The 22,018-nt window shown below is 40.3% G+C and overlaps 1 protein-coding gene across 3 annotated transcripts in view; it reads right to left on the reverse strand.

Annotated features, from left to right (window-relative positions):
• ZNF804A (zinc finger protein 804A) overlaps window positions 1–22,018 on the reverse strand; it is a 135,042-nt gene that overhangs the window by 12,847 nt on the left and 100,177 nt on the right. For 2 of the 3 annotated variants that reach the window (XM_048953582.1, XM_048953583.1), the window contains exon 2: window positions 18,856–18,999. In XM_048953582.1, coding sequence (XP_048809539.1) covers window positions 18,856–18,999 — 144 coding nt within the window. Of the gene's footprint in view, window positions 1–13,754; window positions 13,858–18,855; window positions 19,000–22,018 lie in introns of those variants that run through there. The other variant, XM_048953584.1, reaches the window with a different exon arrangement.

Raw genomic sequence — 22,018 nt, forward strand, 5'->3', positions numbered from 1 at the left:
ATAACCAGCAGGCTCCATGGAAGCCACGCACTGTGGTTACGCTGTCAGTGCCGTGTGCTGAGCGCAAGCAGATTTCCTTGTCCATCATTAATGTTCTGCTCTTAGCATGACATATTTCCCTCGGCAGCACATACAAGCAAAGCTTGATTATAAAACACATCTGATTCTCTTCAGCATTTGGAGGATTTGTATTAATTTTAAGCACGTCCATGTAATGCAAAAACGTGCTTTGCTTCTCAGCACACTCAAGCACTGTGCAGTTGTTGAGAAGTGCGCAAGAGATAATTGTCAATCTAGCTTTTACATTCAGACCCCACAAAAGTAACAGATAATAAATATTATTTATATGCATTACTATACAACCAAAAATTCACATTGGTCTTTCTACATTTCTAACATGTATTTTTCTACTGCTAGAAAGGAACTGCTACACTTCAATGCAGACAATATGAATAACTCAAACAAAACTGGACTAATGTTATTTTTTGAGAATAACTCATGCTCACCTACGAAGCATCTTGCTAGTTTTTTGAGTTCAGGTAGATTTTCCTATCTAAGTTCATGGGAGAAAATAAACGGAGCAATCTTAAAATGAAAACTTCACTGGCTTCAAAATTGAGGAAAATCAGAGTGCTCAATATTTTGCACAATTGCACATTTAGTACACATGACAGCTAGTTATCTTTCATGAAGATCTTACTAATTGCTCTTGATTAGGTAACTGCAGAAGATACGCCCTGGAGCAACAGAAGGAAAAAAAAATAACTATGCTTCTTAAAGCGTTTCCTTCAAAAATTATCTGTGAGAAACAAACTCATACTCCTTTATGTAATGATTAATGCCCTTTCCAGCACAGGAAGTCTCATGCTCAATTTGACATCCTTCTGCTATCTGCATGTCTGCTGCTCCCTTACAGCGCATCCTCTGCAGGATTCAGATAGCGTTCTGGCTCACAGCATGACAAGGCTCCAAGACTTTGACAAATAACAGGCTCTGGACTCCAAAGTGAGACTTCTGTTGCTTTTGTTTTAAGATAACTGTGTTTGCTGAAGTTGACTAAGTGGACCCAGTGTTGCCATTGTGCAAAAATATTGTTTTAAACGCACAGAATTGCTGAGCGCTGCATGCTGAATATTTTACTATCATTGCTAGGAACCACGTGTACAAGAACAGCCTGCTCTTACTGCAAGCTTTAGGATACTTCTTGTTAGCTTCGGCAAAAATCAGCAGTGTACTTCATAAATATTAAGACCAAGACCAAAGAAAGCATCATAAAACCACAGAATTACTGTCTCGCCTATCAAATTAATGTTGTTAGATAATGAACATGAAGTTGACACACATTTGTACAGCTTGAAAGCGGCTGCATTCGCTAGTTCATTATTAAAGAATATTTATTTTAATGACTCTAGGCCTAATTCTGCTGCTCTTGAACTCAACAGAGAAACTCCTGCTAAGCTCAGGGAGAGCAGACTTTATAAATTCTACGTGCCAATTTTCAGCAACGCCTAAGGGAGCTTCTTCAGTCACAAAGATTAAAGATGGGATAGGTGCATCCCTTTTAAGGATCACTTGGCCTTTATTTCCACTTCCGCACCACTTAAGAGTCTAATTAAAAAACAACAACACAAGCAACATTTTAAGTCCTGTTAAGAAATGGTAATGCTGAGCAATGTCAGAGAGGAGGGCAACGCTATAGAGAAAGAGCTTGACACACGTGCTGGTCTGAGTGTAGGGCTGCCCTATGAGGTACCAGCTTGTCTTTGCTTCTTTTGAGTGACACCTGGAATGGCATCCTGCATAGCATGGGTCACTTCACATGACACATGTCATTCTCTGGCTCTCTCCACCATCACCATTTTGCTCCAGCAGAGAAACATAAGCACCCAGAATAATCTTTCTGAGCATAGATTGCCATTTTCAGGCTTGACAGTTGCGCTGCAATCCAAATACTCATTCAGTGAGGCACTGCCTCCTGATATATTTGATATATTTGGGTGGATGCTGGTCACTGAATGCTAAATGTTGAGGACTGATCTATTCTCTGGCCATTTACAATTTCCCATGCAAAATTAACAAGAGCTCAACATCCCAATTAAGCTCTGTCCATAAAGGTTTAAGGTACTGGAAAAATCCTCCCCTCGAATACCATTCATCTTCCACAGATCTCTTCGCAGGAACTGTGGCTTCTTCATCCAGAACTCCTTTTAGAGAAAGGTCACCTTTGCCTCTGTGGAAAGGGAACATTGGCTTTCCCTTCAGAATCGCATTCCAGAGGGAGACTATAAGACAGTAAGACTACAGAACGGATGACTCCATCCAATGCAAAGCTGTTGATGTTGGCCTTTGAAACTGCCTTTGCCCATTTTGCAGACTGCCTTGCTATTTCTGGCATGAATGGCATACTTGGCAGTTCTGAGTTGAGACATCACCCAAGAACTCCGTTCCAGTGTCCTCCAGTATCAAACAACAGCAGTGTTTTATTTTTACTCGGCTCAAAATGATTCTCTGCCTTCATCAGAGCTCTATGTCTCCTGGGGGCTTTTGCTGCCATTCTGATTCTTTCTCCTTCCTTACCAAAGGGGAACGCAATATCCTTTCTAAAAGCGCACTGAAAATAGAAAGCAGAAGTCTTCAAAAGACTTCTTTTTGGTCTTCTTCTTGGCCAATCACATTTTAGGAAAGATCACCACAGAGACTGAAGCGAGCCTACCACGTCTTAAGTCTCTCCAGTTTATACTGTGTTCACAATGACAGAAAAAGGAGGAAATAATGTTTACAGCCAGGTCCTCTAAACACTTTCTACATTCCTTGAAGGATACCCTAATAATAGTGACGGGCTGAAGCAGACTCATGAATTCCCTGAAGGTGAGCTCTTGATTCTAATTCTTTCAGTCAGAGATAAATCACAGTCACTTTCTCGTACTGGTTTTATATTGGATCACACTCAAAGCCTCTGTTCACAAATTGATTCTCATCAGCAGGATGCAGTCCTTGCCAGAAATTATCCCACAGCTACAACAAGCTTTTTCAAAGAATACATAAATGTGATCAAGCGAAAACTGAGAGGAGAACAGAACTTTACACATTTTGGCACATCTCAGCCACAACTAAGTGGCATTGACAGAATTTTATTTACCCTTAAGAAAACCATAAATACCATTAATTCAGATTCCTCTGAGAGAAACACAATATTAAAGAAAAAAAAAACATTAAACATCTTGGAAAGAAAGATGAATTAATACCGTAATTTGGCTTATGCTTTCATTTTCAACCATCTAAATGAAGAATGTTGAAACATAATGTTGATAACACACCAGTGATGTGAATGTAAATAGCTGATATTGGTAGCAAGTGGTTACAAGAGCACCGCTTGGTTATGAGAGCACACATCTGTATTTATATATGTCTTCTAGTGCGTCGCCACTTTTGCAGTGAAATATTAATAACTGCAGAGCAAGAATGTATCTGTCACTACCTCATGCTTAAGTATTACTGAAGTTATCAGTAAATCACAGCCTGGAGGCTGCTGAAGGAAAACAGGACTACCAGAGAGGGCTCCAGAAGTGCAAGCACAAGATCATAGCAAAGGCCGCGGGAGCGCAAGCACAGGATGACACACCAGGGTCCCAGGACTACAAACAGCTCAACAGTGCTCAACTACTGTGTGCTAAAGGAATGCAAGTTCAGAATATGGATAAAACTAAGTTTAGGGATTAAAAAGAGAATGACAAGGTATCCGGCATATCTGAAACTATACACAAGATAACAATTGACTGTAATACACAGCTGTGGACCACTAAAGACAGAGCAAGTAAGTTATTAAGTACATAAAAATGGCCCTCAGACAGACCTCCGTGAGAAGGCACCATCACCATCCAATTTGCCCTTTCAGCTAGAAGGAGGAAGAGGCCACCAACACCATCATCATATCCCCTCCCCATGAAGAACTACCTAACAGTACCTCCCTTTTTCTTCTGTAGGAACATCAGTGAAGCACTGTGACACTACAGAAGGATTAGATACTAGAGAGCTTGTGTCTGTCTACATCCTTACTGGGAAAGTGGTGGTATAATTGGATAATTTGGACTGTAAGTGCTGGTAGCACTGCTAGTAATAACTCATTTGTTATGCTGAGTCTTGAGCTGAGCTAATAGCCAGTTCTTGGCTTTGCATACAGTCTATGTTTTTCTCCCCGTGCAGCTGCAGAAGGCACTGGTTGGGCACCCTTGAGCCCTGGCTGCTATGTGGGCAAACAGGGCAGGGCTGAGAATCAGTGGAGCAGGGCAAGCTCTCTGCCTTGGTGTTTACCAGAAGCAATCCCAGGTAACGTTCCCTCACCCAACACAGATATCAGCCTTTCAGGAGATAATTTGCTCTTGATTAAGAATCACTAGGAAATTAATAAAAACAATAATTAGCTAATGAAGCACAGCTCATTACTGAAAGGAAATGTACCCAAATCTCAGTCCACATTCTTAATGGCAGAAGGCAATTTCTAGGGAAAGCTGGCAATACACTGTTTTACATTTTCTACTGCAGCAGTCAGGGTACTCCGCACACACTGTGGCTTCTGATTAACAGCTGATCACACTAAGAAGAAAGCACAAAGAAACACTAAACTCTGGAATATGAACTGCTGTATGTTCAGGCTTTGAGAAAAAGAAGAAAAATAAGCACGTAGGAAGTTATCTATCTAACATGAAGAAGAGGAGTAATTAACTAGGTGGGCCTTCTGTACATCTCAGCAGAAGGCAGATTTAAAGTGTCTCTGTGCTCTCTGTGAAGGTATTTCTGGATAAAAAATTGCCACAGAAAATGGAAAACAAGAGCAGAAGCTTTATCATTTCAAGGTCAACAGTGCTACATATTTAGGGAAGCTTAAAAAAAAATAGCGCTTCACACTCTTTCTCTACAGCAAATACAAATAAACAAGCAGAAGTACTTAACAACTGAGAACTAACAGTGATAGACATGAGAGCCTTGTCCACTCCTCTGAAAAGATGAGAAAAAATAATCTTAGAAGTCTTCTCGCTCTGCAAACAAGCCTCTTCCCATCTTCAAGCACTACGCAAGCATGACTACAGCACTCTGCAATTAATAAGCATTTAGAGAGCAGACTATTTCTGCTCAAGACTTACACTCTTGAAACAAGTATCTTCGTTGATACTTAATTTGGCACTTCTCACCTGGGGGCAATTTGCATATTTTTTTCTGTTTCTGATTCACCAAAGATTTTGGGTTTCAAAGTTCTTCACACACTTCTTTTTCTATGGAGGTCTATAAAAACAGAAGCAAATCACGGCTTTTCTTTCTATCCCAGCAAAGATTTGCCTGTTTTCTGCCCATGTTATCTCCCATAGAAACCTAGATATTTCAGAAGTCTGCTTTCAGTCTTCACAATACCCTTAAAGTAGGCTGCTCTTAGGACATCAATTCTGCCTTAAGGTCCCCATGTTACCACTACAACATTTTTTAGCAATATGCTGTTGTGCCCTCTGGGTTGGGACAGGAAAATATCTGCAAAACACTTGCCTCTCCCTGCCACATCCTCCTCTGTTTTTCTTCAACTGCCACAGAAGATGCTTAGAGAAGATTAGAAGGACATAAATTTATGCAAGTGATACTTTTTTCCTTCTGCACATCTAGGATTTATTGTTGGAATTCTCTCTCTTAATGGCAGCAAAGTGACTCATCCTTTATTAAAATCTTGAAGCAGTTCATCAAATTGTCAGCCCCCAAAACTATTTCTTGCTTGTTTGCGTAGGATGAGGCTACATAAGTCATGGAAAGACTCAGAAAGGCTATGAAAATTTCAGCGTAGTTTTAATAACTTGGTTGTAACATTTATACAGTGTTCTCCATTCTCCTCAAATCTCATTAGCATATAGCACTGCATAGGGATAAACTGAATGCGGGCTATGCCTTGGACCAACATTTTATTGCCAAGGTTTTGGCCCTTTTAAAATCTGGAAATTAATCAAATCTTTAGATCAAATCCTGGGTGAGAAAATTGCAAATGGCCATCTTCATGGAAGTAAATTAGCTTTTATACTGATAGCTAACCAAAATTTCTCCAAATAATTGCATGGAAAAAGGGACACTAAATACACGATAAAAGGACTATGTGGTTAATTTTACATCATCTTCAGCATTTCTTGAATCAAAATATTAAAATTTTGTAATGTTAAAACTTGAAGCTCTGATACACCTCTGTTCAACACGTAAAGACTGAGGAAGTTTAAGAACAAAACCAATGAACACCAAAACTTAAGACACTTGGCTTTTTGAATGAATTCCTGTCAGGAATTCAGAGCCTTTCCCCTACAAGTTATGCCATGCTGCATAACCTCACAGCCTCCTTTGGAAATGAACGGACACTAGATTACTAAAAAATATTACAAAGCTGATGTTCCTACACAAGAAAATACATTAGCATAGCTTCTGTTTGCTTTCCTTTTTAACAGATGTTGCGGAACAAATCTCCCGTGTCTACAAAGAGTGCTCGTCGCTCTGATGATGTGAGCCTTCCCTTCTGCCTGTGGCAGTATCACAAGGAATAAATCATTCTGTTTGAAATTCCTGATGACCCTCAAGATTCCAGCTGCTGCCCTACATGCAGCACACCTGCAACCAGCCTCCTGTTTAGTACCAACGAAAGCATTGCCTTCTCCACTGTCATTCTGGATAAGTCCTTCAGCCACTGACACCTCAGAGTTCAGCAGGCTCACGCTCCTCTGCCCAGCTCTGCTCACATTCATACTTCCCGCCTCCTCTGGCAACTGCTTCCATAGGAAGCGCAACCAAAGCAGCTTATCTGACTTACATAAACTTGGAAAAGTTGTGATAGCCTTCAGAAAGAATACAGAAGTATGTACGAGTCCTTTCTCCTTCCACACAGCTATGCTTTGCTCCAGATATTTCCTGAGTTTTTTGCCACTTCAGCCATCACCAGCGAAGCTCTTCTCCAATTCTCATCCACACATCCTCTCCAATGACACACATATAGTTCTTTACATCGTACTTTGACAAGGACTTTCATACATGTTGTATGTACTGTATATACAGCAACCTCCTTTTCTTCATTTTGAAGCAGGTTGCATTCGCTTAGATCAATGACTGCAGTTCCATTTGGAAAAACTCTGGCTAGCCAATATTCTCACCGAGCCTCTTTCTTCATGGCCTGAATAACTACTGCTTACCATGCCACACAGTAGTAATTCTTTCTCTCCTGCCCCTTATCAGGCAATATCGACTCTGAGATGTTCCCTCTTTCCTCAGGGCAGTTCAGTTCCTTACAAACTTTTCATCTCTCTGTCAAAAGGCATTAGGAAACCCAAACAGGCTGTGCTAGCCCAATGGCACTTACTTGTTTGAAACCCAAAGACAAAAAGTAGTATTTTTTCTTGCCAAAACTTATCTTTCTACTACCAATAGATTACAGAGCAAGAATTTCTTTTCTATTTCTTTTTCAGGTGCTGGAGCAGAGGACTACACCTGTATCACATCCATCACTGAAATGCAGCCACCACAGGCTTCGACCACGGCAGCTGTTTGATGGCGTGCACCAATTACACCTTGTAGTGAGGACAGGAAGGGAAGAAGGCACCGTAATCAGCAGAGGCTACGGGGGGGATTCATGTAACACAATCTAATTACTTGCCTGGATTTTGGCCAGTACACTAACTAGAGATACCATCCTCACTCCTAAGCAAGCAGCCTTGAAACTTCAATTACTGCAGTGGTCAAGGTCTTAGTTTTATGTCTCGAAGGCAGCAACTCCAGCTACACAATTATATTACTCCAGTACTGACTCCACAGAGAAAGTGCCACCTGCTGAAACGCCATCGAGTCCTGTAGCATATAAATGATAATTAGCGGCCTTTTTTTTCCCCCAGAAATTATGAGATGCTCTATAGCCTGCACAGCGTGAGATTTGATAAGATGGGAGCACTGGGTGGTATAGCTAATAAATCAGTTTACTGTACAACCTCATTTCTTTAATGAACAGCAAATACCTGAGCCTTAGCAAAGAGCTCCAGGCGCACACTTGCAGAACGAAACGCTGGATTTAATTTTTGTGTTGACTCTGAAGAGGGAGCGCTGACCTACCACTAGGCATTAGAAAACACTCTCCTGCCAGGGGGCAATGCTAAGTGTAAACCTCAATGTAAGAATTAAAACATAAAATCCAGAATACCAGAAGAGATAAGTGGCAAAGCCATTATCGGAGAATAACCCAGCAGAGGTACCATTTTCATAAGAGAATAACTTTTAGAAGCTGACAAGAGCTGTCAAGAGCTGTCAAGGTGTCAGGCCGGGAGAAGAGCCAGCACAATTAACATATACCAGGCTTCAATCTGCTGCGCGGGGAAAAAAGCGGGATTTGTTTTGGACAATTACAAGTTAATAAATGGAAGTGTCAGTTCCTCTGCAGTTATTTCTACAGCACACATTAAAGTGTACTAAAGGCCAAAACCTTTCACAGTTCCTGTCATGGTAGGCAACAGTACCATTATTTTATATTTCAAGCAATGTCAATGACAGCACTTACAAATGTCCAAGAAAATATTTCCCCTAGCAGCGTACCAGGCAGTTTACTTGGCAGAAATCATCTGTGCTCTGAGCAGTGACTAGTGGTTTAGATTTTTATTATGAAGACTATTTTTTCCCCTGCAAAACACACATAGAAATGAGTGCTGGAAGTGAAGTGCTCGGAAAGGCATCTCCATTCAGATGGCATCCCAAGCGATTTGCAAAGGATTCAAACTCACCATGCATACAGAGGAAGGCACAGAAGCCTCCATGTAGGGGGGAGCTCGCACTGGAGGAGGAGCAGCCATCGAAGCTTGCATTTTATCCCAAATGCTTACAGAATGGAGAAAAAGCTTCAAAATCCCATATGTCTTAACGCAAGCATTTTTCTCCTCTGTTGCTGAAGGAAAATGGCTTGACATGATTTTTGCCTTGTTGCTCTTCCCGTTAATCAAGCTAGAAAGATGAATCATTAGCTGCTTTATCTTCCTTTTGTTCACAGTCAGACAGGTGTGCAGAACCAAAGCAAAATACTACAGCAGCGTTTAAAAGAAATCCGCTACCCACAGAGTAATTGGGAAATACTACCTATTAGTTAAGACATTATCCATCCTTACTGAAGTAAAATAACCCCCCGATTCATCATCAAAAGTGAGGTTATCCACACACGCTATTTTATGACACACTATTTTAAGCCCAATTGCCACTGCTGCAAATACTATTTTTTGGTTACGAGAGCTCAGCTTTGGCAGCCAGCTGCTCCTCCTCACTCTGAGGAAGTTTAAGAAGAAATTGAAGATCCTAAAATGGGCCTGGGAACAGCAAACACCTCGCAGGAATCTTGGCAAGGGGTGAATGGACAGCTGCTTCAGCCCTGACCTTAATTTCTAAGCATCTGAACAAACACGTCTCTATAAATACTACCTGCAGAGTACTCTTTCAGTTGTTGATCTCCCTGTCATTATATGAGCATCTCAGAAACTTCCTCTGCTTTTCCAGCCCTGAGCTGAACTGAGTTATGTTGGATCTGGCTGTAGGAGCAAGTTTATAATGCTCACAGGTGAACTACAGCAATTTAAGCTAGGTTGTATTTTTAATATATTTCTAATTATGCAATTCATACCCTTTTATCAACCTTATAAAGTAGGCTGATGCCAGCAAAATGTACTAATTGTGGTATTCCTTAGAATTGCAAAACTACGAGCAGGAACAAGGGAAGAAAATGAAGTAACCCACATTAGTAGCATTCATTATCCTCACGTTCAAAGAAAGGAAAAAATGAAGTTTCATTAAGCAAGAAACAAGCCTTGAGATGGCAGAGAAGAAAGTCCCTTGCTGGGGCAGAGAAGGAGGACTGCCAAGAGACAAGGCAGAGAATGAGGTGGCAGCAGCCCATGATTTACAAATCAGATGACAGAGATAACTAATTCCTATTAATTCAATACTTGCTTAGGGAAAGAAAAGGCAAACTAAGGATGAGGAGTTTGATAAGAACCATTTTAAGGCTTCATTTACTTTTTTTCTGTTTTTATTTTTCCATCTATGAGTACCCATTTTCTTATGTATTTGTTGTTCAATTTCGTATCCTATCTAGCGACAGCCCTATTTCATATACAGAATCTTTTGTCTACGAGAGAAAGGCTACTGAGCACCTTAAGCACCCTTAAACAAATGCCCTGCTCTTGCACTGCTCACTCTAACTGAAGCCACGTCGGCCAGAGGAATGGTTGCTTCTTACAGCTAGAGAGGGACACCAATAATGGCAGGGAGGAACGTGCACATCTGGGGTGAAAGGATGAGCTGATCCCTAAGGGAGTCTCCAACAGTTATCTTTAACAGCTGGTACTGCTGGAGCCCTTCCCTTCTCAACATTCTTGTTGAGTCCAGTTCTCTCCCTCATGGAATTCGTAGGCTAATACATCTCTGTGTGATCACAAGTGATTTAACACAGTGAGATCCTGTCTGTACCAGATGCAAACATGTAGTTGTCAGTATAAGCACAGAATTTTAAAGCTATACAAAATATATGCAAAGAAGGGTGATTCATTTAAAAAAAAAAAAAAAAAAAAAAAAGCATTAAAAACTGTTTCTTTTTCCATTTAATAGATTTTTGTCATTTCCCTGACTTCCAGTGACAGCAAAGTGAGTGCAGGTTACATAGAGCTAACTTTCTGCATGAACTCTTGGTACTGTTAACATATCAAGATGACAGCAGCATGAGAGAAGCAGGAAGCTGGGCATTCAAAAGTAGCAGCATTAATAATGAATGAGCTTGAATTAATATTATTCATTATTTATATTATGGTGTACCATGGGCTTCAGTCAGTTCTAATTTAAGAAAAGATGCAACAGGCTGTTGTTTCCTTCAAGGAAAGAGAAGGATGCCTGCAAGAGAGGCACAGACACAAAGCCTGGCTGTATTTACGTTGCCCTCTGCAGACAGAATGTCTTAACATAAAGAAACAAAAATAATTCAGCCAAAAGACAGTAGCACTTTCTATAACCTGATCTCAAACCACAACTCTTCTGCCACATACGGAGTCTTTGGAAGGAAATAAAAGGTTCTTTGCAGAATAATTGAGGTTTGTCACAAGGATGCTTGTCATGAGCAGGCATAGATGAAAGCCTAGCGAGAAACTAGGGGCTATTTCTCAAATAACAGCATATGGCATCCTTGAAATGAAGGAAGAGGCTGGGCTGAATTCAAAGCAGGACTGATAGGAGGAGCACACTTCTAATTTCCTTTTCCATCAACTCTTGAAACTTTCTTAAACAAGGGCTGCTGTCTGCTCTGTCTGTCTGCTCAGGAGCAGCCGCAGTGCTGTTCTCTTAAACCATCCCTCGTTCCAAAATTTTCATGTGCTGTGTGAGGGTGGGGAAAGTTCAACTTGGTGAGTCGTTCAGATCTTTGCTAGACAGTTGAAGTTGTAGCAGTAAGTGAGAAATAAAAAAATTGAGACCTACTAACTGCTGAAGCTCACACAGAACAGGCTCTGCAGTTAGATTGTTCCAAGAAATGGGGAATCACTTCTATGCATGCTGCCTGTCTACTCACACCTCCTTCCAAAAGGCAACACAAATCACAATGTGACCCCACCAGGGGGTCAGAACCACAACTCAAAAAAGAACAAGCTCTTTCTGAAATGAATTGATTTTGCATGGATCAGCAAAGAATGCAATTATTGCTATCAAATTGAGTGTGCCTTGTACTGAAAAGGTTACTCAGTTCTTCCCAGTGAGCTCCCACATGTAAAACACAGGCTGCTAAGCAAAAAACAAAACGAAACAAAAACCAGAAGTTAATTTCACAAAACCAAGTCATCCTGAGAGGTTGGAATTTAATACATTACTGTCAACGTATATCTGTCTTTCATTTAAGAAAACTTAGAACTTCATCGTAAATAATATTCTTTCCTTGATCTCTGACAACGCAAAACCAGGAACAACCAAATTATTGCCATGCTTTTCGTTTCTTACACTTAATCTACATTCTACTTGATTACTTTCAGGACAGCAATGGGATTGCCTTTGGAATTTGAGAAAATTACAGAGAATGTATTCAAGTTGATTGGTTTGAACTTTGCAGCCATAATAACACTTAAATAACTTCGGGAGAGCGATTTTGTTCAAGAATGAATGACAACAAAAAAAGAATATTTTTCTTCCAGATAATTGCTTGGCTGATCTGCAGACTGACACAACAAAGCGTGTGATAGGAAAGCTCTCATTTGACCTCAACAACTGTATAAGTCAAGGTTTCAATCATTTCTGTCATCTGGAATATTTTACGCCAAAGTATGCATTACAATATGCAGGGTGCTTCAGGAATCACGTACGTAACACTTCCTATTTTCAGACCTCAATTATTATCTTCATTCTTATCTTCGTGCTGAATAGAAAAAAGAATTTTCTTCTGTAACAACACTGGCCAAATAGCAGAAACCTGATAAATACTGATATAGTAAAGCTAAGTTTAAAACTTGCCTTGACTTCAGCTGGTTTACATACAGACCGTTTCATGCACTGATGAAATTCAACTGAATGTTGATGAAGCTCAACTAAAATATATGAGTATGACTTTCAATAACATAGTGAACCACACAACAGCAGAAATGCATGCTGGTGAGACAAATGCACAGGATGCATTAAATAAATCATATTTCACTGTATCTCCCTCTGTGGTTTCTTTCAGACAAGCTAGATTCCCAGTGCACAGGTTTTATGTTATAAAAAAATTAAAATAACTAAAAGTTCAAAAGCCAATATATGATGGAATCCAAAGCACATCTGGCAGAGACTGCACCAGGACATTTAACAGTGATCTGAGTGACACACCTATGCAGACACACCTGAGGATGACACTTGGGCAATGGGTGGATGAATTACATTTTTGTTTATTTTGCACAGAGATATTCTATCAGCTATTTAACAGCGTAAGGACTGACAGGGATATTGGAAAGGACATAGGATGCAGTAATTCAAGACAGAAAAAATGAAAGAAATGAGAGTAAACACCAAGTTTCTATGCTCAGAAGGGGTTACAGCTGAGTAGGGCTAGCTCTGTATTAAGGAAAGGGCTTCTGGTGGAACCACAAGTACCAGCACACGGGCGTTAATATTTTGTTTGTAGACTATCTATGGGACCAGGCAGAGTATATGTTTTTCTATAGTAATTATGTTTGTTCTAAAACACCTCTTTGGGAAAAGTAAGTCAATTGCAGTATAGAATTTCCTTGTAACTAAAAAAAAAAAAAAAAAAGTTGTAATTGTCAACAGTTATTATACTTAAACACATTTTCTTTGGTATGTAAGAAATAGAAGGCTGATTAGAAACAAGACTGAATTCTGCAGTATTGACTGAAGAATACTATGATCTAAAGTGTCAGTACACGTTTGGAGCTGAAGAGTGCCTACATATTCCCTAACAGTGAAACTTGTCGAGGAGCCGATTCCTAGAATTAAATTTTACGGGTAAAAGAAAAGAAAACAGGAAAGAAAATAAATCAGCTTTTTCCTTCATTCAGCAAATAGCATAGAAATTCCTCCTCAAATAAATTCAGTCATTGCCAGCTAACTCTCAGACATCACCTCCTTAACTTGCAGACAGGCTCCACCATCCCAGCTGGCACCCAGGTGCTGCCTTGCCCCAGGCACCCAATGCCAGCAGCACAGCCCCGAGGGCACTCACAGCACAGCAGGGCTCTGCAGGAGCAGCTCACCTCTTAGCCAGTCAGCCACAAGACAATCCCCTTGGACAATCCTCTCGGGTGTTATGCTGTGAGTACCTTCTCATACTTCCACACAGCAGCGATTCTCCTTTATGTTCCTATTTCTGGAAAAGGAGGAGGTGTTTTGTGGTTGTGTGTGGGCTCCAAACGCACATGTATCTATAAGAACCACAGCTGAATATCTGTTGGTGTTCCCTTCATACTTAAAAAGAAATGAAAAGATAAGCATCTTTTCCTAAGGGAAAAAATTCAATCCAGGCAGAAATGAAAAAGTATGTTCTGTGAGTGGGAAATAACATTTAGAAAGAGCCAAATACTCAAGTAAAATCATTTAAATCCCATTTTATGCCTGCTTCACTTTGAGAAAAGTTAAGATTGCCCATAAAGGCACACAGTGATATCACTGTCTTCTCACCTGAGAAAACAGCTGAAGTAAGGGAAGAAACACAAAATTTCTCCATTCCTGGAAGTCTGGCCACGAGAATCCTGACTGTCTGATTCCCAGACTGATGGTTCATTGGGCACACAGCAGAGAAAGCACACAGCAACGTACTGCACTCGCAAGGAAAGGAAAAGATATTGCAGTAAGTGCTGCAGGAAGGGGGCTTTGTTCCTCAGCCCCCAGACCAGTGGGTTGGCACCTGGAGATCCATGCCTTCTTCTGTTCCATGTGGGCCCAGCTGGTGATCAAAGAAGGGATTTCTTTCATCACTCGGGGATGTTGATAGCCATGAACACTCCCCCATGACCTTCTTGTCTGCTCTGTTATCTTAAACATCCCCTTCTGGCTGGGCTCAGTGTGCACTACGATCCAAGCAAATGCAGTGCTACTGCCAGCAGCAACGAGTTTTGTCACATACATATAACATGCTTGTTTTGCTTATAAGTAACTCCTAAGAATGTCTCTTGAAGCTCTTAAGGCTTTGTTCTGTACTAGAATAAAGCTCTTTTTTGACACGTTGCTCTGGAAGAAGACATCTTCTGGGGAATTATTGTTTCTGTGCTTCTAAGATGGTATATAATGTGTTGTCTTAGTCTGATCCAAATAGCTTCAGTGCAACTCAGCCTGCAAAGAGCAGCCTCGACAAAGCAACTTAAAATACTACTGCCTCCCAGTAAACATCTTTCTTTTCAGCAGCTGAGGGGACTGAGCTGCTGCAATCCATGTTTTCACCTATTTAAATTACGTTCCTCCTAACCCAACACAAACAGATGGGAACGCTGGCCAACTAAGGGGCAGAAAAGCCCTATTTCAGTCAGGTACTTCTGTTTTTTGAAGTTACAGAGAATAAAGAGCAGCGAGGCATATTAAGATCACTCTTTACCAGGACACCGCTTCCACTGCCAACCATCCACCCGCCCCATTTCCTGTGGTCCCCATGAGCACTCCAAGAACTAAGACATTCTTTCAAGCAGCTTTTGTTTGGGATTTCCTATCTATTTCCTATCTAAGAGAGCTACACGTGTTGCATAGGCAAACGGAACATCTATTGTGAGGATCATGCACTCAAGATGATCAAAGGTCAAATTTCTGATGGGCTGCAGATTAATGTCCTCTGATCTACTTGGCACTAACCTCTAAAACTGTGCAAAGAAGAAAAGCGAGTAAAGAAAGATGTACACTGTGGCTGAGACACAAAACAATGGTGTCTAGTAATTTAGTCTTCCTCTATAATTTCTACTTTAGTACCTCCATAAAATTTTAAATACATTTTTAGAGCGAGAAGATCATTTTCATACAGGGAGAGAGTTTGCAACACGACCTCTGATTCTGTGGGAAAAGTTTCCTGCTAAAAATTTACTTAACTGATTGTATTTGCATACGTAGATGCAAACACATCGGGACTCTTTCAAGAGCAGCATTTTTTGTTCTGATACACAGAAAAACAGTGCAGGGAGAGGAAAGTACATCAAACCCGGGTGTGCTGCCATGATATTAGGTGATAAATCAGGTCTGGGATGGAGAGGAAGACTTTCACATTCAAGAATAAAAGCACTTTGTTCTGGCAGCAACAAGCCTCTTGAGGAATGATGGATGCAGGAAACCCAGCTGTGTGATCCACCGACAGGACAAAACAACTCACCGCCTCCGAAGGGCTACGAAAAGACGAAGGTCATTCACAGCTTTACACTCACTGCTCTGCCACGTTTATCAAAACGGCAGCATTTCAAGGAGCATGGGCAGCATTTTTTTCCTATCCTGTGTGAATACGGCACTTCAGAAAGCTCTTTGTATGCTTCCAAATGCTTAAGAAAATGCATAAAATCATACAGATGCTTTTGAGTCCTCAGATGGGTCTCAAAACCGCAATTCATTATTTTAGATCACCATTATCAAATAGGAATTCTCTCATTAGTACACTGGATAATACAGGTTCAGCCTTTGTCACATTTCTATCCAAATTGGGCCCAGAGCAATATAAAGACACCTATATTCAATTTTATTTTCTTTTGGTCCAGGCTTTCAAAGCAAACAGAGGAGTTCATTTTTCTTCATTACCACTTTTCAAGTTGCTTTTCCAGGAGTATTTCTTAAAAGCTGGAGATATTAGTCTCCCAACCATACTGTCAAATCTAAGACCAAGAAAGCACTGAAAGAGGGAAAGAGGCAGGTGCAGAACCCTACATACTGGTCTGAACTCCTCCAGCTTCTAGGCAATAAAATTAATTTTGCCCTATCCTTTATTTCTGGTCCGGTTGGATGGATCTATATGAGTGCAGAAGCGATATTAGACAACAAATCAAAGCACAAGCAATTCCTGGCAGCATGGGGTTCCCAATCCAAAAGGCAATTTTACAGTTTATTATTTTTATATTTTAATCCTGGTTATTTACTGTGCTAGAAATCTGTGAATTTTTAGAAAGTAAGGACAATAAAGTTGAAATACAGATGTGATGAACACTTTCTCTGAGGAACTACTGCATGGCTGACATGCGTGACAACAGAATGCTTGGTTAGGATTAAATAAGGCTTTTCAGAAGGGCTGGGATGAAATCAGGTGGACAGAGGTTTCAGCCACTTGATTATATGAGGGACACTGTGCTGGGAGCAGAAAAACAGAACTGACTGCACGTTACAGTTATTCTGGGAGCACAGGAAACTTTCATTTTTTTAATAAGCGCTTCCCCCTACCTGCTCACTATTAGTAGAAATGTGTGACTGAATGGGAAAGTTAGAGACAAGTAAGAGGCAAAACCCAGATCATCTGTTCATCTCCCACAATAAACTGCTGGAAAACTTCTGCCACTGAATTAGGAATGTCCACAACAAAATCAGAGTATCCTTACAGCAGCATCTGCAAATGGCTCTAGCAAAATGAGGTTGCTCAGAAATAGAGACTTGGTGTTAAACCCTTGAAAATCAGAGAGAGGCCACACCGCAGCCATTTGCTGCCTGCCTCCTTTTTCACTGAAATACAGGAAGAGGAAAGGCTAGCTTTTGTAACAGCAATCGAAGCCACAAAAGAAAATGCTCCAGAAGGGTTAAAGCTGACTTAACATCTTAACTCAGGAATCGATAGCCTTACTTTCTAATAGTATTACAGAAAATGTTCTCTTTGTCCAAACGAGCACCCATACATCTTGTCCTGCTGGAGAAGTGGCCACCTTTGTCTGATTTCCCACCAAAAAGCGGGGAGTTGTGATTATCTGACGTAGGAAGAGGATGGCTTACTGAATTTCACCAGCTAAGATGACACATGCAAACACTGACACCCCAAGACACCACTCAAAAGGTACAGGAACTGCCACACTCCTCCGAATGCTGCTGCTGCAGTGCCAGCATCTCCTGTCTAAAGCAATTAAAAAGAGAAGCAGCTGTGTGAAACACTGAAGTAATACCTGACCTCAGTTTCAAAGTACATTTTCATCAATACTGAATAGGTAGAGGAGCAATTACTGCAATCTTCAGGTTCTCATTATTTGGAAGTGTTTCAGAGCAGCCTGAAATTCCTAAGAGAGTTCACATGGGAAAGAGTCTGCCCATCACTTTTTCCCCTGCCTTCCATAAATGAGGTGATATTGTGTGATGGTGCCTGAAGGACCAGTTCCAGCTGTATTTAAAGTCAAAATACTTACAACTCATAATAAGCATCTCCAGGATGCAATGAAGTTACCTACTAATTTCTAATATAGCTTTCCCTTTAAAGTTTCTCATACATTCCTATAGCTGATGAGGTCTGCAGCTTTGTAGTTCTCAACAATGAATCTAAAACTCACAAAATCTAAAGCTGATAGCATCTGAAAGAAACTGCAGGAGATTCAATTAGAATGAAAAGCAATCGATTCTGATCCAGAACCTTATGGCTGCACCAGATAAAAACAAAGATAAAGGATAATTACCAGCTAATTGGACTAAGTGGAAACTTCCTGTATGGTTGTACCATTACATATCCTTTTGGCAACGTCAACCAGTACATTGCTGACCACTCTGCAGACCATGAGGCTGCAGTGGCATGCTGCTGCCTTGTGAGACAAATGCATTGCCTCTTCCTTTTATGCTACAAAAGCAGGATACGGGACTTGGAGGTGCAGTGACAAAATGTGGCAGTAAAACTGTAAATTCCAATGTTTAACACCTAACACACATTTCACTGTGGACCGAGCCAGAAACTTTTCATTACGAAGGCTTTTTAAACTCAGCACGTTTAAGGAAAATTATAGCCCATTTCACACAGAGGCAGCTCTGAAAAGAAAGTTTACCAAAAAATATGCCAAGCTTCGTATCCACACCTGTTCCAACACAAATGCTTCCCTGTAATCTCTTAAATATACCACTGTACTTATTGACATGCAAAATTAAACTGAGGACAAGTGAATTCTACATTTACTTTTTTTTTTTTTTTTTTGTCATTTCTTGTTCCTTTTTACCATTTAACTGTTTGCATTTCCTTTAGAGAATTCCCCACTCCTTATGTTTCAGAATTTTTGGCTGTGAAACACTTACAACTTGTACCTATGAAAACTGCCTGCTTTTTTCCAGAATCTGCAATCTGATGACTGTGATTTTCAAGCCATCCCAAAGGACACTGAAACCAAAAATGTCAACATTCTTGCTGGAGCGAAGTTTAAATAGTGAGAAGACTCCTCTTACCTGCTTGTGAGCGTGATCGTATGAGTTGATGTGATTGTCAAACTCCTGGTGTTTATAGTACTGCTTGTCACAGAGTGCACAGTAGAAGTTGGCTTTCAGATCTTCCAGGGCTTTTGCTATCGTGTTTTTCTTTTCAGCATAATCCTGGGGGGGAATGGAAAAGCAATTTTAGTGTATTCCTCTGATGCTGCGAATGGATTTTGTGCTTTGCAGTTAATCATATTTGTAAACATTTACACACTTCCATAACTAAAAGCCTTCGCATATTTGCTGTGTTACATTGCACATATTTACTGTATCTGCTGAGAGGCTCAGGATTTGCACACTTCAATTTGCTATTCAGTTGCCTGCTCCCCTCAGGGCTCTGTCAGACCTTAGACTACAGATGGATTTCCTCAGGTCCTTTCCAAATACAAATATTTATCGTGCTGAAGGTTATTCTCCAGTTAGTTTCTACCAAAGACTCACTGTTCAGATGACCTGGGAGGTGACATGCCTAAGCAGAATGATCACAAAGACACAAACTCCAATAATTGAGTTAGCAGACTTTCACAATGAAGCGTGCTTCTTAAAAAAGGAAATGAAAAACCTCAACTGTGCCTCTCTGAGCACAGAAACACATGAGAACATGATGAGTTCTTTCGTAGCTGAGAGTTAATGAATATCTTCCAAAGCTCTGTCATCCAGCATTAGAAGGAAAGACCCACATCTCCATTTACCATACTTTAGCAAAAGCATTTAAAACAACCTTGCTTATTATTTATGAACAAGTACTATACAAGCAATATTTTTCCTTTCCTGAATGCATTGATGACAACATGGCAAGTTCTGAAAGAGCATGGAAATGGTCTGTCATCTCAAATTAGTTGAGCACCAGTTACACATTAAACATGTCAAAAGCAGAAAAGCAGGAGGCTTTTCACTGAAGTCGACAAGTCTTAGAACTGCATGCTGAAGCCCCAACTGCAGCTAACACTGTAAAATATAAATATTTTACACTTTGAAATACATCTGTGTTGTATGGAAACCTATCCTGGAGACTCTGCCATTAGTTTTTAGTAACAGCAACACGAAACTGTAGGTTTTGAATCACTTCAAGCATTACTAAGATGCCTGCATTAAAGAAAGCAGTAGAGAAAACATATCAAAAGCCTCAAAGGGCAGAGACTCCCTTGATACAACTCAAAAGTGCTTCTCACAATCTGCAAGGGGACCCTATGTATACTTTTACTGGTTTTTAGAACACAACAAAGGAGAAAACTGTGGCTTCGGGGGATCATAGTGCCTATGATACTTGAAAATTAAAACAAAAAATATGATGGATTCTAAGAGTAGAGAAATAAACAATCATTTCTCTCGTACAAAGATCTCACAACATGTTCTCAAGTGGAATTCTGCAAGTCATACTGATGTAGGGCAGCAACTTAAATAAAATTATGTAATATTGTTGGTGTTCCTCTTGAAATAAAGCACCATTTTTGAAACGCTTATACAGCAGAACATAACCTGAATGGGATCTGTGCAATTGTAGCTGATATGCACAATGGACCCCAAATGGAGCACAGACATGAGAACCATGTGAAAACTGTACTGCAAAATAATAAAATCTCATCGTACCTGGAGTTCTTTGATGGGGAGGGCTCATTTTATATTTCAGTATCATCTAAAATAGATGCAAGTAAACAGAGAAGAAACAACAGCAGAGTTTGATTGTGGACACAGGAGAAGAAAAGACAGGGTTTATTTATGACAAGATTTGTACTTTTAAAGCCAGTAAATATTGGATGTCAGGAATACACAAATGACTGTACTGGATCAGATCAACTTCTTGAACCTAGTAAAGTTTTGTTGTGTGTAACAAAGGTAAAGTGACCTTTAACTGAAGACTACTCTATTCTTCACTTTGCTTAGCAGCCCAACAGACATTCTATTTATTCTCATATTGGAAGAGGTCACAAACATCCATTTTATAATTCCTGTTGTCTGGGTCATTCATAATTGTATACACCGTATCACAACATCTCTGTCTGAACAAAACTCTTCTGCAGTATTCAGTCATCCCTCAGGCCCAGGTCATGCATTGCCTGCCCTGTCCTTTTCACAGCTTCCAAAGCCTTTCCAGCTGTACTCTCCAACTCTTTTTATCACCTGTATCATCAGCTGCTGTACAGTATTTGGTTGGCAGGAGAAGTTTCTATTCAACTACCAACCTTCACTTGATTTGCTGAACAACATGAAGTAAATGGGATACATACAAAGACAGCATGTACTGCCTAGAAGAATGGGTTAAACACTGGCAGAAGACAACAAGAGGATCCAGATGAACACCAGCGCAATCACTAGTTGCTACAGGAGAACCTCACTGGTGAAATACACTCTTTGTGATCTAAACACAGGCAAAAAGAATCACTGATTGTGGACGGGGGAATCAATCTGAAACAAAGTACTGTTGTGACAAAGAACTGCTAAAGAAATACTAACAGTGGTTATTTTTCCAAAATTTTACCTTGCATTTGAAGCAATCATGAAACACGAAGCGCTCTCTTCACATTATCCCCAATGACCACCAGATGAAAACTACATATTTTATTCCAACCTGCAGGAAACAACACTGAACCACCACTCCAAACACCTGGGTTGATTATTTTAAGGTTCATGTTTCAAAGGATGAACGGGGAATGGAAAAAGGAGAATGCAGACAGATTCTCTGCTTGTTAAACCATTTGTATTGACTTGGAAGGGAGCACTTCCTTGGAAGAGGAGGCTTTTGCTAGCGCTATGAATTTCAATGAGAGACAGCTGCCCAAAAACTGACAGTAAGAGATGACAGTCCCTGGACCTTGATAGCAGCAGGCTATGGATTGCAGATGGAAATGACAGCAACTAGCTGGAAAGGAACGTGCCAGAAGTAAAGCAGTGGCCAAAAGCATTTAAAATGGCTAACTATTACCGGGCTTAGTCTCAATTCCTTCCAAAAAAATTTGCAAACCATACTGGAAGTTTTAAAAAGAACACTGAATTATGATTCATCTCGGTTGTGGAACTCAGAACTGAGTGTCACTTAGTTTCATTATTTTTTTCCTGAAAGGCTTATTATCTGAAAGCCTGTGGCTATAATTCACTGGAGCCATCTTTCATAATTGATATGAAAGATCTCTAATAA

This window comes from Lagopus muta, chromosome 8, assembly GCF_023343835.1.
Source record: "Lagopus muta isolate bLagMut1 chromosome 8, bLagMut1 primary, whole genome shotgun sequence".
Classification (NCBI taxonomy): domain Eukaryota; kingdom Metazoa; phylum Chordata; class Aves; order Galliformes; family Phasianidae; genus Lagopus; species Lagopus muta.